The sequence below is a fragment of the Anomaloglossus baeobatrachus genome, chromosome 1 (assembly GCF_048569485.1).
Source record: "Anomaloglossus baeobatrachus isolate aAnoBae1 chromosome 1, aAnoBae1.hap1, whole genome shotgun sequence".
Classification (NCBI taxonomy): domain Eukaryota; kingdom Metazoa; phylum Chordata; class Amphibia; order Anura; family Aromobatidae; genus Anomaloglossus; species Anomaloglossus baeobatrachus.
This window is the reverse complement of record NC_134353.1, coordinates 458,647,334-458,665,000: the sequence shown is the minus strand read 5'-3', so window position 1 is coordinate 458,665,000 and position 17,667 is coordinate 458,647,334. Positions and strand designations below refer to the sequence as shown.

General features: G+C 45.9%; 1 protein-coding gene across 1 annotated transcript in view; it reads left to right on the top strand.

Annotated features, from left to right (window-relative positions):
* Positions 1-7,744: 7,744 nt before the first annotated feature.
* Positions 7,745-17,667, top strand: part of FAM174C (family with sequence similarity 174 member C) — a 45,888-nt gene continuing 35,965 nt past the window's right edge. Inside the window, exon 1 of the mRNA XM_075337913.1 lies at positions 7,745-7,854. Coding sequence (XP_075194028.1) covers positions 7,805-7,854 — 50 coding nt within the window. The 5' untranslated portion in view covers positions 7,745-7,804. The remainder of the gene's footprint in view (positions 7,855-17,667) is intronic.

Here is a 17,667-nt window from a genome sequence, read left to right as displayed (position 1 = left end):
TATGGAGAAGATATATGTATAGCATAAAAGCACTGTCATGTTCTATGAGTAGAGGCTCACAATTAGTAAGGAATCATAGGATAGCACTACTGTAGGAAGTATACTATAAAATGGTAAGTGAGGGGCTCCCTCACTTGTCACATCATGCTGCGATAGGTATTCTCTGGTGCTCTCACCATTCCTCTACCATTTTATAGTATACTCTACATACCTCATGTGACCTTTCCCCATACACCACTGTTCTATGAACAAGTAATACATAAGACTGACCATCACACGTATACTATCTTGCACATCGCATTCCTACAGTAGTGCTATCCTATGATTCCTTACTAATTGTGAGCCCCTACTCATACAACACGACAGTGCTTTTATGCTATACACATATCTTCTCCATACCAAGTGTCCTTCTTGAGTATCTACATACTTCTCTTTCTTTCCACATGTGCTAATAGGACCTCTTTCAACATACAGTACTCACCTATCTCTGATGAAGGCTCTTGCGTGAGCCGCAACGTCAGACAGAACCGTTTAATACATGAATTAATAAAAGAGCACAAGCATACAACAATACCTAGACTGTTCATTTTTCTTAACTTTGTGCCGGGGTACATATTTGAATACTCCACATGTGACTGCACAGTAATGTTTGGCCACATCACAGAGCTCAAGCGGGAAGGAGCGCCATTTGATATTTGGAGCACAAATTGTCCTAGAATAGTTTTCAGACTTCATTTGCAGAGCCCCTATGTGCTAGAACAGCAGAAACCCCCTCAAGCAGCGTCGGACTGGCTACCGGAGGAATCTCCAGTAGTGCCAGGCCTGGATTCAGTTACCTGCATTGCACTCCGGAGCTCTCCCCTGCAGCCTGGACTGATCTCAGAGTTTGCAGGACTGAGCTGCGAGCACCGAGTGATTGATTCCTCGGCGATTGCGGTTCAGTTCATGACAGCTGTGGACAGGCCAGGCTGATCTCCGGAGTTCAGGTGAGAGCACCGGAGATCAGCCTGGGATATCTGCAGCTGTCATGAACTGAACCGCAATCGCCGGGGAATCAATCACTCGGCGCTTGCGGTTCAGTCTAGGCTGCACTCTGGAGCTCAGGTGAGAGCTCTGGAGTGCAATGCAGGTACCTGAATCCAGGCCTGGCATTACTGGAGATTCCTCCGGTAGCCAGTCCGACGCTGCCCTCAAGTGACCACATTTTGGAAATACACCCCTCCTGGAGTTGATCTATGAGTGTAGTGACATTGATTTAGTCTCTGCAAAACATCCATGAAGTCAAACGCAGTGAATGTTGCAGAATTAAAAATTGTAAATAAGCCCTTGTTGTGCATTGTAGTGCTCGTACATTGTGCGCAGCTAGTGATTTCTGGACACCTACATCCTGTAAATTAAGCAGGCTTCCTCACTACAACAATGTCAGACATGTGGACGTTAACCGTGGTTTAGGCACACTGTGCGGCTCAGAAGGTAGGCGGGCATTTGCATTTTGGAGCACAGATTTTGCTGGATCTCTTTTTTGAGTGGGGAGCCATAGCGCTTTTCCAGAGCCTTTGTGCTACCAGTAATGTGGATGCCGCCTATATTTCCGCTAACAGATAACGGACCTGAGTGGAGACTTGTGTTTTTGTGGGTTGAGTTGAATGCTATTTAGTGGCAATTTGGGGCAGAGAACATTTTTTTTAATTTTTTATTTATCAACATACCTGAGTATAATATACAAGCAACAAAATCAAGTGTACAAATGCCACATAGTATAGTAATACAGTCAACATTCCCTGAAACGAACATTTTTGATCAGTTGAGCACTTACGTCTGGGTTTCCATCTGCATCTCCAAAATACGTGATTTAAGTGAAACTTCCTATGGATCCATTCAGTATAATGAGGCAGCAGAATTACTGCAGACTCCGTCTGACTTCTGTTCCACGGTGTTTGTATTTTCAGAGGTAAACAAAACGGTTGTTGACCACACTTTTGTGCATGCCTAAAAAGATGGACACTGCCAGATCACAGGCAGACAAGAGTTCAAAGTGACTGCCCTCGCTTCATTACAGTGAATTTTCCGTAGGGAATTTTATCTGAATCAGGTTTTTCAGAGATTTACACGTAATCCCCGGTGCAAAGGTGGAGCACAGGATCAATGTAAGCTGAGCCTTTGTCACACGGCATTTTGCTCTTGACTTGCCAAGTGTCATGGCGGCATTAGATGTTGTTCAGACCACAGACTCTAAGGCCTTGTTCGCACGTACCTGCTGAATATTCTGCAGCGATTTGACAGCACATGTGCGCTTCAAATCGCTGCAGAAACATTGCATAATGGATGCAGTTTTTCTGTAGAACAAAAGCCGATTTCATGCACTATGGCTGCTGCCCCCACCATAGACAGAGTGTTAGCTGCATCCAAAGCGCACGGAATAATTGACATGTTGCTTTTATGAATGCACGGATTTGGGTGAAAATTTTAGCATCCAAATCGCTGCGTTCAAAAAAGCAACGTGCGCATGTGTCATGCACAATCTTCATAGATTAACACTCCTCACTATACTTTCTCTGGTGCTTCTGAGTTACACGGGCAGGCTTCAGTGACGACAAACTGTGTGTTCATTAGTGATCGCACTAGCAGGAGTTCATTTCTGCTAGCCTGCTGGTTACTTTTCAGATCACATGTTGCAGAAGACCTAAGACAGGTACTCCCCCGCCTTTTTAAGATTGAGGAATTGGTCTTCCTTTACCGACTATAGCTTTCTGCTACACCGGTCCACGTGCTGTTGTTTTCCAGCCTAGTGATTTACTGCATGTTGCTTGATGTGCTGTGTAATTCCTCCTGGCTTTAGTTTTCCCCCTTATCACTTGCCTGATTACTTTGTGTGAGCGTGCTGTGTGATAGAGTTTTGGTTTGCCCTTTTCTCTATCACTCTTGGTGTTTACATGCTCCTTTCACAGACCCTCTTCCCAGGGTATGGAGGGTTGGAGTACTACATTAGGGCTGGTCAGGAGCAGGGGTAGGCAACCCAAATATCCTGACCATGAGACGTATCTGTAGCGCCCCTGAGAGCCTCAGGGCACTAGAAGGAACTGCATCCTCTCGGGGATGCAGAACCTATCCCCTGGGATCTGGAGTAACAGTGCCATTGACCACCAAAACACAAATCAAATCCTAGGGAACTCTCCACACCGGGCATAAAGGGGTTAACAGAAGGGTTTAGCCAGCTTGGTGGGAGGAGTTACGGAGTCTGAGTCGGAGTCAGTTGGAGTCAGACGGTGCACGTTGAAGTGTGCGGACGTGCCGGAGCTGGGTCTGTGTAACAGAAACCCCGGGGCATGGGAGAGAAGTCGCCAGGACGGGTACCGGAGATACTGCTGGGACCGGAGCACGAACGGGGCACAGGGCCCTAACTCAAATGTCAAGTTTTAAACGGTTTGATAAATACCTGTACAGTGTGGAAACCTTCACGGACTTCACCGAACCAAATAATCCGAGGGCATCAGCAGCAAACTAGGATCAGGGTCCGGACACTTACCTCCCCAAGTAGTGGAAATTCCTTTCCCAATCCAGCAACACATCTGAGATAGATGTGAATTAAAAATTCATTTTATTGAAAAATTATTAAAATAACAATCATTAGGACATTAAAAAATTTTTTTTTCTTAAAAAGAAAGCGTCTTACGCGTTTCTGGCCATTGTGGCCCTTAGTCATAGACATGTCTATGACTAAGGGTCACAATGGCCAGAAACGCGTAAGACGCTTTCTTTTTAAGACATTTTTTTTTAATGTCCTTCTAATGATTGTTATTTTAATAATTTTTAAATAAAATGAATTTTTAATTTACATCTATCTCGGACGTGTTGCTGGATTGGGAAAGGGATTTCCACTACTTGCTGCTTTATATGTCCTTGCACCGTTCTGGGTCCTGGAGCCAGGTGAAATGATCTTGTGGGTGAGCTGAAATAAACTCTTTTTCCTTGCTACACTTACCTCCCCGCAGGGTCCGTGCTGCCCGCCATACGGAGAAGGAGACCAAATGCTTCAAGCTACGGGGACTCAACTACAAGAGAGTGCCGGGGACAGAGTAACCTGGGTCACTACATTGGCACTGATACTCCTGGGACCGGAACCAGCCTACCGAGGGTCCATGTGAGTAGAGACTGTTAAAGTCAACCTGGTGTGGTCTCCATCATTCTGTGTGACGCCCCTGAACTAGTCAGGATGTCAAAGGGTACTGCACCCTCTTTATCTTTTGGTGCAGGACTCAAACCCTCATGGTTCCGGGTTCCCAACCTATAGTACTGCCTCCATCCGCATCCAAATCCCAACCACACCTCACACCACACCCTGACAGACACACCAGTGGGCTGCCTAGCTGGAATAGGGCCGCCCACCTAGGGGTCGAGTAGGCCTGCGGGAGGGAAGTGAGCAGAACTGTGTTAGCCCTCAAGAGGTGAGGGGCTGAGGGAGTAGTAGCTCCCTGTATGTAGTCGGTTGGGTCGCAGACAGTGGTCTGGGCCCGGAGGAGTCGGAGACCCGGTCGCAGGGTATTGAGGCTGGGTTCCTAGACCCGGTCTTGGAGGACGGACAGCATCTCAAGCCTAATAACCGGACCCAGGGCCGAAAGCACGGCGGGGTACAGGACCCTAGGTTGGGGAGTAGCTTCAGGCAACCTGGCAATTAGCCTGTGGAGGATAGTGTCTTCACGAACTGTCCCCAAGAAGCTCAGAGATCGGGGGCACTAGCGCAACGAGGGGGATAGGGCTTTCCAATCCATGCAGCCTGCAAAAATCCCAAGTGTGAGCCCCTGAGAGCGCAACTCCACTACCAACAAATAGGGAGAGGGACCCGGACAGCTTTAAGCCAATGGGCCACCAGAACATTCCAAAATTTGTGCATGGAGGCAGGCACCGGACCATCCGGCAGTACCAGAGGAGATGGACACCCGGACGAGCTCCCCCAAGAGGGCAGCGGTACCCAGAGACTTGGTTTACTTTTGTGTCAGAGTCTGCTTTGCGGTTGCAGCACTACCAACACTGCCTGAGTACGGTGTCCACCCATGCTTCCAATCTGCACCACGCTCCCCTGCACCTCATCATTACGAGTGCCGGGGCCTCCCCCTACCCGTGGAGGGAACATCGTCTGGCTGCCCCACTCCATCACCCCCAGGTACTCCCATCGGCAGCAGCGGAACTCCCCTTACTGCGAACCACGGGTGGCGTTACAAACTCTAATCCCCTGTAAATACCCCCTTTACATTTGAAGTGGCCCCGAGCCCTCGAGTCCAGAGACCCTCGAGCCATAGCACCCCCGGGATCCGAGCGGTTCGACTGCTGCAGGGATGGCACACTGCACTCTCACAGCTCCCAGACACTGCCTTACCTGCGGAGGGCCCAACACAAACACTGCCATTACCATCAGCTCTGGGAGTACCCACGTTCAGCAGCGGCGGTTTCAATCCTTAACTGCAACCCGCAGGTGGTGTCACATGACAATAACTTTCATCCCCTGTAAATACCCCCCATTAACAACAGGGGCCCAGAGCACGGGACCGGGCAACGGCCACCAGAAGTGACATTCCCACATGCAGAGTCTGCCCGGGACCGAGTACACCATTCCCTGGGCGCTACATATCTCTGGGATCAGGGACAGCTAGGGGCTCCCTAGCCTGAGGACCAGCTCGTGCCACCCTGTTACTCATTTTTAGGAGGCAGAAAAAACAAATTAACACAGTCAAGAATTGGCTTTATTTATTTTTGTGTTACGCTGTACACCGTGCAGTATAGGTGATTAGGCGTCTTCATTCCTCCGGACAGTACAATTACAGCGATACCAGATACTGTAGATTTTTAGGTTTGGCTACTATCACACCAAAAACGTTTTTTACAAAATAAAGACTTTTTGCATAACTGAATCTTGAAAGCTAGAGTTTTTTATTTTTCTGCCGACAGATCGCTTTCTATTCCACTTTTTGTAAGGAAGAATCAAGAATAAACAGCATTTCAGGATTTTTTTTGTTGTTCACCTTCTCATAAACGTAATAAGATTTTTATTCTTCAGGTCAGTACAATTACAGCAATTCTACATTTATAATGGTTTTTTTTTCAGTTTTGCAGCTTTTACACCATAAAAACAATTTAATAGAACAAACAATTTTTTTGCATTGCTGTATTCTGAGAGCTATAGCTTTTTTCTTTATTTACTAATGGAGCTCTATGGCAACTTCTTTTTTGAGGACAAGATGACATTTTCAGCGTTATATTTTTTATTTACATATGACTTTTTGATTGTTTTATTTAACTTTTTATGTCAGCTGTATGATGAAAAGACAGTTTTTTCTATGTTTTTTTATTTTATTTTTTTATGGTGTTCAATGAAGAGGTTGAATAGTGCGACAGTTTCATAGATTGGGTTGTTACTGATGCGGCGATACCAAATATGTGTACTTTTTTGTTTATTTTTTTACATATTTATTGGAAAATTATTATTTTTTTTTGTTCTTCATTTTCTAACAATATTTTTTTCACTTACTGACATTACCTGTTATTGCTGTGATCGCAGCTATTTGCAATGCACATTCATTGAAATACAGTATTGCTGTCAGTACAGCACTGACAGAAGCATCTGGGGTCTTGTTCGTGGCATGATCCCAGATGCTTTCCATACTTTGGTGACCCGGTGACAGTACAATGTTGGGAAGGGGTGAAGGTCCCCTACCTATAGTTTCTGGCAAGGTGCACTCTCCTCCTTGAGTGACAGTTTTGGTGAGTAGTAGTAATACCATAGCAGAACTATAACGCTCAGCCCAAGTCCTATCACATTCAGTGGTTTATTCTGGAGCCTATTATGTATTTATATGTAGACATAACAGTGTATTTGAACAGTCACACAGCTCAGGACAGTGAGAACCATGATTAGGAGAACTACTGTGGAAGAAATCGATGCTGTGGGTTGATGATTTTGCAATATATTAACCAGCTAATTGCTGTAGAAAAATCAAGACTGGAGAGAGGAGACTGGGATGTTAAGAGTTAACCTCTCTCCTGGATACAGTGACTGGCGGGAGGATCACATTGCCTGGACTGGCTGGTTGCTCTCCTGACAGGTGCGTATGAGCTTCATGTACCTCTATGCAGCTGACCCGCTCCCTGCCAGGAGAGCCGCCGGCCGGTCCTGGCAATGCGATCCTCCCGCGAGTCACATGCAAGTACAGCTGTACACTGTGAAAGAAAAAAGCTCCCAATGCAAGGGAACGACAGCAGATAGAAAAAGCAAGTCCATTTCACACTTACTGTCATTCTAACTAAAGCAATTTAATAACATGACAATATGGCGGTGATGAATTTGGCCCATGTTGGGCTATGTGCCTCGCACTGAAATCTAGGGCCATATTCCCACTATACTTTGTGCCGCTTTCTGGCTCCAGTGTTAGTAACTATATGGGCCATTGTCCTCCTGTGGTCACTGTATCACACACTTTTCAGGAAAGTATCTAACCCAGGCACAAGTTGGAAAAAGTAGCTTTTTTCGCCATTGTATATGATGTGCAGAGAACCCAGGCTACAAATCTCACATCCCCAGAATAGGGGTTAATGCAGACAACCCGTCACGGGAAAGAAAGCCACGATGTACAGTAGCGGGAGCGGTGCTGGTTAGGAGGCGTAGACCCCATGTTGCGCATGCTCTCAGCTGACTTTACCTGCGACCTGAGCTGTTCCATCACGTGACACTACGTGATGACCTCATGAAATCATGTGACTTTGCCAGTGACGTGTCCGGCGCGTGTTGGTTGTGGGGGACTCGGAGAGGTCGATGCAGGAAGTGGTGACATCCATGGCGATATCTACGGCGGCCGGCCACCGGTGAGTATAGACGCCGCCGGGTACGGGCCCGGGACACTGCCGCTGTAGAGCCAGCACGGGGATATAGTCACAGGGGCTTCTGCAGGAGTCAGGCTGCGGGGGCCGGCGCAGGTAAGTAGGCGGATTCTTAAAGGGAAGCTGTCAGGTGCAGTATGCACACAGGAGCACGAGCAGTTCTGTGTACATATTGCTATGCCCTGCCTAACCGTCCCTGTATACAGGAGCATAGATACAGAGATCTTTAGAAAAAGATTACTAAAGATCTTATATCATATGCTAATGAGCACAGGGACTAGTCCCAATTGCGTTTCTCCGCTTAGCTAGTCGGCGCACATCGCATGGTATCACACCGCTGTGGGCGTACGAACATGCTAATGAGTATGCAGCACCGCGCACATTCCTCACTGTTTATGGCGGCCGGCAGAGGATGGATGTGCACTGGGCATGATCCGGAGTCCTCGCACTGCCGATCATACGCACTGTATCTCACTGAAGATAGGAAGCTTACACCCAGCATCAGTTTACAGCACCTGATCGAAAGTCCTAGGGACGCCGGATCATGCCCACTGCGAATCCATGCTCTGCCGGCCGCCATGAACAGTGAGGTATGTGCGCGTCGCTGCGCATTCATTAGCATGTTAGTATGCCCACAGTGGCGTGCTGCCATGCTATGTGGGCTGACTACCTAAGGGGAGAAGCGCCCTTGGGACTAGTCCCCTCGCTCATTAGCATAAGATAAAAGATCTTTAGTAATCCTTTTTCTAAAGATCCCTTTATCTATGCTAGTGTATACAGGGACGGTTAGGCAGGGAGTAGCATTATGCACCCAGAACTGCTCGTGGTCCTAGCTACATATTGGACCTGACTGGTTCCCTTTAAAGGGGTAAGATTTTTTTATTCCATCCCTACCAGAGTTTGTGCTTAAAGGGAACCGGTCACCAGACTATAAGCTGCGGCCACCACCACGGGGCTTTAATATACAGCATTCTAACATGCTGTATATAAGAGCCCAGGCTGCAGTGTAGAACAGAAAAAAACACTTTATAATACTCGCCTAGAAGGTCGCTCCGGTGCAGAATGGTCAGATGGGTGGAGCTGTTCTCCGGGATCGGCGCCTCCTCTTTCAGCCATCTTGGTCTTCCTTTTTCTGAAGCTGCGGTGCATGACGCGTCTACATCATACACACGCGCCGGTATTGAGGTCCTGCGCAGGTCAAATCAAAGTATTGTAGTGCGCCTGTGCAGGACCTCAATGCCGGCGCGTGTGTATGACATAGACACGTCCTGCACCCAGGCTTCAGAAGGACAAAGATGGCTGAAAGGGGAGGCGCCGATCCCGGAGAACGAAGACAACCATCTGACCATTTAGGTGAGTATTTCAAAGTGTTTTTTTTCTGTTCTACACAGCGGCCTGTGTATATACAACATGTTAGAATGCTGTATATAAGAGCCCACTGGTGGTGACCGCAGCTTACAGGGCAAAAAAGTGTTGACAGGTTCCCTTTAAAACAAGCTTGACAGTCCCGCATCCTCCCTTACTCGAGCTATGCTTCTCTGCCGCAGGTCTGCTCTTCGCTGACGTACCACAGCAGTGATATTACATACAGGGCTGTGGAGTCGGAGTCGTGGAGTCGGAGTCGGAGCTCATTTTGGTGGAGTCGGAGTCGGTATAAAATGCACCGACTCCGACTCCTAAAATATATAATAAATTGGGGACATGAGTGCAATGCAGAGTGTGCTGAATATTTTACTAAATAATATTTAGTATAATGCTTATATTTAAGTGAAAAATTTATTGTAGTACAATGTGAACATCAGACATTTAATAATTTTTATGATACAATAATCAAGATATTTGGATAGAACATAAAATATTTATTGGAATACAACTTTAGAACACAAAAAACTAATAAATTGTAAATATGTAATATATATATATATATATATATATATATATATATATACACAGTGTATATACACACACAAGATATATATAATCTACTGTATATTACATAGTGTATTACATATTTACAATTTATTACAGTTTTTTTGTGTTCTAAAGTTGTATCCAATAAATATATTTTATATTCTATCCAAATATCTTGATTATTGTATCATAAAAATTATTAAATGTCTGATGTTCACATACACATGTTCATGTACTACAATAAATTTTTCACCTAACTATAAGCAATATATGTAGGAGCCGGAGCCGGAGTCTGAGGCGGAGTCGGTGCAAGAGAATTTGAGGAGTCGGAGTCGAAGGTTTGGCTTACCGACTCCACAGCCCTGATTACATATACAGTCAGATTTTCCAGTCAAATGCTTGAGTTGTTCCCCACTGACTTCCTTTATACTGGGTGCACGAGTTGTGCCCATCCAAGCATGGCAGTGCTCGCTCTTCACTGATGGCGTCAGAGCTCGTTCTGAAACGTGTATTATACAGACGTGTGCTATCCAAGTAAAAGACTACTCACTGATCATTGAAAATCAGGGCTGTTCATATGATACATGCAGACCCTCATAACATGCACTATTCACAGTATCAGATGAGACTTGCCTAGACAAGTCTTACAGGTACGTAAAAACATCGGCTCCCATATGAATTATCTTTGTAGCATTTGATTTTTGCAGATACATTACCATTATTAGACCCTGTGCGCACGGTGCAGTTTGTTGCCCAAATCTGCATGTCTATCCTCATCCCAGTACAGTGTATTAGGCTATGTTCACATTTCCATATTTTTGCATCAGTTACCTGTGTTGCTTGACGCTTGTGACTGATGCGTTGTACAATGGGTGACAAGAAATGGAATTGTCAGGAGAAAGCGGATTCCTTTGGTGAAATTTTTTCAGTATAGAAACGAGAGAGAGAGAATGATCAGCTGATCGCTCTGAAAAGCTGGCCACGGGAGATCAGCTGATCGCTGTGAAAAGCTGGCCACGGGAGATCAGCTGATCGCTGTGAAAAGCTGGCCACGGGAGATCAGCTGATCGCTCTGAAAAGCTGGCCACGGGAGATCAGCTGATCGCTCTGAAAAGCTGGCCACGGGAGATCAGCTGATCGCTCTGAAAAGCTGGCCACGGGAGATCAGCTGATCGCTCTGAAAAGCTGGCCGACGGGAGATCAGCTGATCGCTCTGAAAAGCTGGCCGACGGGAGATCAGCTGATCGCTCTGAAAAGCTGGCCGACGGGAGATCAGCTGATCGCTCTGAAAAGCTGGCCGACGGGAGATCAGCTGATCGCTCTGAAAAGCTGGCCGACGGGAGATCAGCTGATCGCTCTGAAAAGCTGGCCGACGGGAGATCAGCTGATCGCTCTGAAAAGCTGGCCGACGGGAGATCAGCTGATCGCTCTGAAAAGCTGGCCGACGGGAGATCAGCTGATTGTTCTCTCTCAGCTGATCGCTCTGAAAAGCCGGCGGCTGGCTTTTGAGAGCGATCACCTGGCTTTTCAGCTGATCACTCTGGAAAGCCGACCGCCGGGCGATCATTTCAGTTTAAAACATCACTGGGCTTGGGAAAGAGGAGCTTGTTTTAACCTGGTGGAAATTAATGAGGTAGAAGCTTGTCAAGAAACCGAGGTTACAATAACACCTGAATAGACATCTGTAACGCACCAGTGTATGTGTGTGTGTGTATGTATGTATGTATGTATGTATGTATGTGTATATGTGTGTGTGTGTGTGTATAATATATATATTTTTATACTTTTACATGGGCCCCGTGCGTATTAGTACCTATGAAACTGAACATTGTGCAGAAGTCGAGCGCTGAGCAAGCAGCTGAACATTAAGTCAGGAAAAGCTTTGTGTTCTTTTCCTCCACAGCAGGAAAGAGTGAGAAGTGTGACCCGCACAACATGTGGCCCACCAAAGGATTTGTTGAGGCCCACAAAGAACCAAGAGATGTCAGCTCCCTTCTTCCTAAATTCACATTTATTTGCATCTGAAAGACACATACATTCGAATACTTGAGGGCTGAGGCAGAAGAGTGTCGTCAGCCACTGCCCTGATATGCAGCGGCGTGATGAGGTCATCAATGTGATAACCTCATCATACTGCTGCTATCCCGACAGAGGCAGCAGAGAGTCAGAGATAGCGGGCAACGCTAAGCGCTTCAGAGGAACTAAAGATTAAATGAGCTATTATTTTAGATGAGCATTTTGTTGTTTCTCCATGAGCACATTATGGGGCAGTGGAATAGGGGCAGATTGTGAAAGTGGGCACAGTAAAGCAGGGGGAATGGGATGAGGGGGACCTTATGCAGAGGTAGTATGGGGCAGATTATGGAAACAGTCAGTGTGTAGGGATATTATGAAAAGGTCAGTGTTGGGAATATTTTGGAGGGTGGCTATGTGGGGGGATATTCTGGAAAGGGGTGCTGTAGCGGATATTTTGCAAAGGGGCAGTGTGGGGAAAGGACAGTGAGGTGCAATTATTTATATAAAGGGCATAGCATGGGAGATATTTATTTATTTGGCAGTATAATTATACTTTTATTTTTAAGGGCACTGTGTCAGAAAGTGCTACTGAAAACAGGGATGTCTGGAGAGATGAGCTGTGGTCATGAAATCTCATCATCGCATCTGTACTATATGAAGACAAAATTGATGAGAATGACATGAATCATTGAAGATGTCACCTATAAGGTACCTGGATGTAAGTGGTTATTTCTGATACTGACTGACTCATCAGGACTGTGGTTCCTGTATGGTGCGCAGTCTGATTGCTGGTAACAACAGTCCCAGAATCTCTTTACACAATTGTTAAGGACATTGTAGCGCTCGCCGCTGAAGATGGTAAAACTGTGAGCAGGAGTAGACCCACTGGACCACAGGGGAACACTGGGCTTACCCTTTAGTGGGAGGGCTTGACTAAGCGCCCACTGTGAGGCAGACGCCAGGTGCCACTCCCAGGGCAGTGACCGTGACTTTGGCAGCCGACTTCCCGGGCAAGGACGGACACAGACGCCAACAGAGTTTCTAGTGTAGACATGAACCATTAGGATGGCTGAGGCTGAAAACATGGCCAGGGTGGACAGGCACAGTCACTAGTATAGACAGGAAGAACCTGGACAGCTGAGGCAGGTAGCACAGCCAGGGCACACTAGTATAGACAGGAGTCAACAGGACGGCTGAGGCAGGCAGTATGGACAGGTACAACCACTTTTATTTACAGGAGCCACTGGGACAGCTGAGGCAGGTAGCATGGACAGGTACAGGGTACCAGCATGACGAGGATACAGGCATGTACACTGGCTAGTGAATGAATAGCGGACAAAGTGACCTGACAACTAGCTGGCAAGGGAATAAAATACTAAGTAATCACTGCTCAGGCACCTCCTTTAGTGGGAGAGTGCTTTAAGTACCTGGTGCTACTCAGCAATAGGCTGAGAGACACTTCCAGGAAATGAAGCTCTGGCCCTTTAAGAGATGGGTAGCAGTGCGCACGCACGCCCTAGGAGCAGTCCCGGAGGACCTGTGTAGTGCACACAGGCCCCGGGGAGGGGAAGCAGAGGACACCCACGTGGAGGACTGCAGGGAAGCCAGGCAGCATGGTATGAGCCAGCTGCGTTGTTGAATCTGCGTCCCTGCAGGGGGGAGATCGAGCAGTCCAGGGACGCTGGTGCTGCAGACATACTTGGAGTTGTAGGATCATGTGTTTAAAATTGTATAAGGGGTTGATTTGATATTATAATCGCTGTACTGTACTAATTTAATTATATATTCACTTATATAACGCTATTAATTCCCTAGCACTTTACATACATCAGCTACACTGTCCCCACTAGGGCTCACAATCTAAATGCCCTATCAGTATGTCTTTGGAGGGCGAAGTTTGGTGATGTATTCATGTGCTGACGACGGTTCTGGCACTGCGATCATGGGCTGACGGCGGTTCTGGCACTGCGATCATGGGCTGACGGCGGTTCTGGCGCTGCGATCATGGGCTGACGGCGGTTCTGGCGCTGCGATCATGGGCTGACGGCGGTTCTGGCGCTGCGATCATGGGCTGACGGCGGTTCTGATCTTAGTAATTCCTAATGTGCTTCATGGCTATGTTAACAGTTAAATCCTCATAACTTACAGTTGTGAGCTTGAGGAGGATTTGGCGACTTTTGCTCCAAAAACTCAGTGCAAATATATGTTCAAACCGTTTTTTTTTTTTTTAAACAGAAACTGAGCAGAAACTTGAACACCTAGGGCGCTTTTCCATCTGCGATTTCCTGGTGCGAGTGCGATCCGATAAAAAATCAGATTAACACTGGTGGGAGTGCAATCAGACCGTTTCCTCTGTCCCGTTTTTCTCCATATGAATTTGGCTCTCGGTGCGATCGCAGCATGTTGCGTTTTGCACCGAGTCTCGGCTCACGTGTGTGTAAAATCACACTGCACTCGCTTGTTATGCGACAGCAGTGCGATGTACACAGAGACAGACAGCGGAGGAGATGGGGAGAAAGTGTTCCCTCCATCTTCTCCGCTCCTGTGATCCAATCGCAACATCGCATCACACCCGCATGACCCTCGGCTGACACCCGCAGCAGAGGGTCATTAGCATATCGCTCCTGATGCTCCCGCATCGGAAGCGGTACGCAAGTGGAAAAGAGCTCTTACTCAAATACTCAAAATTTGGTTCTGGTGATGTATTAATGTAATGGTGGTGTTTGTGGTAGTGTATTCATATATGTACCCTAATTTTTTTTGCGGCACTTTGGATTAGTTCAGTATGGAAATGTGGCCGTTGGACCTAAAAATGTTGAGCATCCCTGCTATGGAGCCAAGATTCCTGTGTCCTAATAGGTTTATTACCCTCAGTACTACTATTAAAACTGCATTTATGAAAGAAAACAAAAATGTGCCTGGTCAATAAGGGGGAAAATAGCCTCGTCATGAACTGGTTAACAGATAATGATTAGTTTCCCTACAAACTGCTTACGAAAAACCCGCCTTGTTTTGGATCCTATGGGTTTTTATAATGTCTCTCGGGTCCTGTTTGTATTGGTAATTGGCAGAAAGTGCAGTGGACTAAGTAAAAATAAAAACTTGACAAGTTGACCATATTTTCTCAATCTCTGTAGAGTATTCTTATATTTGGCTACCGTTGTTATTTCCCCCCCGCTGTTTTATCTTTTTTTTTTCCTTTTATCCTTTTGTTTTATAAGCCTGTTTGTTGACTGACTCCTTTTTTTTATTATATGCCAAAGTTCATTAGCAAAGGGAGTTATAATGCTTTGTGTAGGCAAAGACCTACATATAAACCTGAGATCTATCATCAGTTACAGTTGTGCTCAAAAGTTTACATACCCCGGTAGATTTTTTTTTTTTACCTTTCTTGGCCTTTTTACAGAGAATACTGTATGAATGATAACACAAACTCTTTTTTTTTTCCCACTCATGGTTAGTCGTTGGGTGAAGCCATTTATTGTCAAACTACTGTGTTTTTCTTTTTTAAATTGTAATGACAACCAAAAACATCCAATTGACCCTGATCAAAAGTTCACATATCCTGGTGATTTTGGCCTGATAACATGCAGAGAAAGTGACATAAATAGTTTTGAATGGCTAATAAAGGTAACATCCTCACCTGTGACCTGTTTGCTTGTAATCAGTGTGTATGCATAAAAGCTGGGTGAGTTTCTGGGATCCAGGCAGACTCTTGCATCTTTCCTCCAGCCACTGACATTTCTGGATTGTGAGTCATGGGGAAAGCAAAAGAATTGTCAGTGGATCTACGGGAAAAGATAGTTGAACTGTATAAAACAGGAAAGGGATACAAAAAGATATACAAGGAGTTGATAATGCCAGTCAGCAGTGTTTAAACTGTAGTTAACAAATAGAAAATCAGGGGCTTTGTAAAAACCAAACCACAATCGGGTAGACCAACAAAAAGTTTGGCCACAACTGCCAGGAAAATTTCTTTGGGATGCAAAGAAAAACGCACAAATAACATCAGCTGAAAAACAGGACTCACTGAAAACTAGCTGTGTGGCTATTTCAAGATGCACAATAAGGAGCCACTTGAAGAAAAATAAGCTGCATGATCGAGTCGTCAGAAAAAAGCCATTGCTGTGCAAATGCCACAAAGTATCTCGGCTACACTATGCCAAACAGCACAGAGACAAGCCTCCAAAGTTCTGGAACAAGGTTATTTGGAGTGAGGAGACCAAAATCAAACTTTTTGGCCACAATTATAAACGTTACATTTAGAGAGGTGTCGACAAGGTCTATGATGAAAGGAACACCATTCCTACTGTAAAGCACGGAGGTGGATCGTTGATGATGTGGGGATGTGGGAGCTACAAAGGCACAGGAAACTTGGTCCAAGATGAAGGAAAGATGAATGCCGCTTGTTATCAGCGAATACTGGAGGCAAATTTGCACTCATCAGTGTTGTGAATGTCCGTTATGCTTTTGCTGCTGTGAGGCTCCCTCTTGTGGCCAGGAATGGTTTGGTCAGAGACTAGGTTGTTGAGCAATGGTCATTTCCTTTGCTAACGCTCTGCTTATTTAAACCCTGGTCTGATAGCAGGCTATGCCGGATGTCAGTTGTTCTTTGTACACCAGCCTGCTTCATCCTGCTCCAGACCATATCTACCCCAGATAAGTGCTTGGCTCTTTATTCATTGTTTGGTTCTTTTTGCTCTTATCTGAGTTTGTCATTTGCTGTGGTTGTTTTCAGTTTATTTGCATGCAGGGATCTTCCCTCTCAGTTGCTTAGCAGGGAAGCTCCCTGCAGCTATGTTTGGAGTATTCCTCCTATTAGTCCATGTGTTTGTTGCTTCTTGAATTTGTAATGATTCCTGCTTTCTGTTCATTGGTATGACTAGAGCGCCTGGTATAGGACGGAGTTCAGATTGTGCGATCTCAGGGCTTTTTATACTATCAGGTTTTTGGATTTTTACAGGGTTTTTCTCTGGCCACCAGCAGTCCCTTTCCAATCCTGTCCTATTTAGTCAGTAGGGCCTCACCTTTTGCTAATCCTATCATCTATCTGTGTATTGTGTTTTCCTATATTACCGCAGTCTTTTTGAATGTGGGGGGGCTTGCTATTCTTTATCTATTTTCTGAGGCAGAGAGTTATTCATCTTTCCTTCCTTTAGGATAGCTAGTTCTCCGGCTGGGTTCGCGATGCACAGGATGTTAGTTCACCCCTCGGCTACTTCTAGTGTTGATGGTTAGTAAGGTGATGGCGGCCAGATTAGTTGCCAATGCTCTTGTCACCTTTTACCAATGGGTTATGGTGGTCTTCCATGGTTCCGGATCAGCCTGGAAGATGAACATGGTACGTACTTGGAAGTTCCAACATGACCGATCCAAACTACAAGGCCAACTCAACCTGTCATTGGCTACAGCAGAACAAAGTGAAGGTTCTGGAGTGGCCGTCTCAGCCTCCTGACCTCAATATCATTGAGCCACTTTGGGGGAGAACTCAAGTTTCCGGTTCATGCAAGAAAGCTGAGGAAGTTACAGGAGCTGGAGGTTTTTTTTTTTTTTTGCTAAGAAGAATGTGCAGCTTTACCGTCTGAGAAAATAAAGAGCTTCATACACAACTACCACAAAAGACTTCATCAGGAACCATCCCTTTGACTTGAGATTTAGGACACGCGGTGCGGTCTATACATAGCTGAGCCCTCCAGTACTGTAGCCGTATCATCCGTGCATGGGTGCTTTGTGTCATCTGAGGCCTCTTCAAATCTAGGAGCCCACCAGAAAGCGGTCAGGTTTCAGGGTTGGAGTGTTGTATTAGCACTGATTGTACATTTTAGGAGCTGCGAGGTCCACCATATGAACAACATTTTTCTGAAGTTCAAT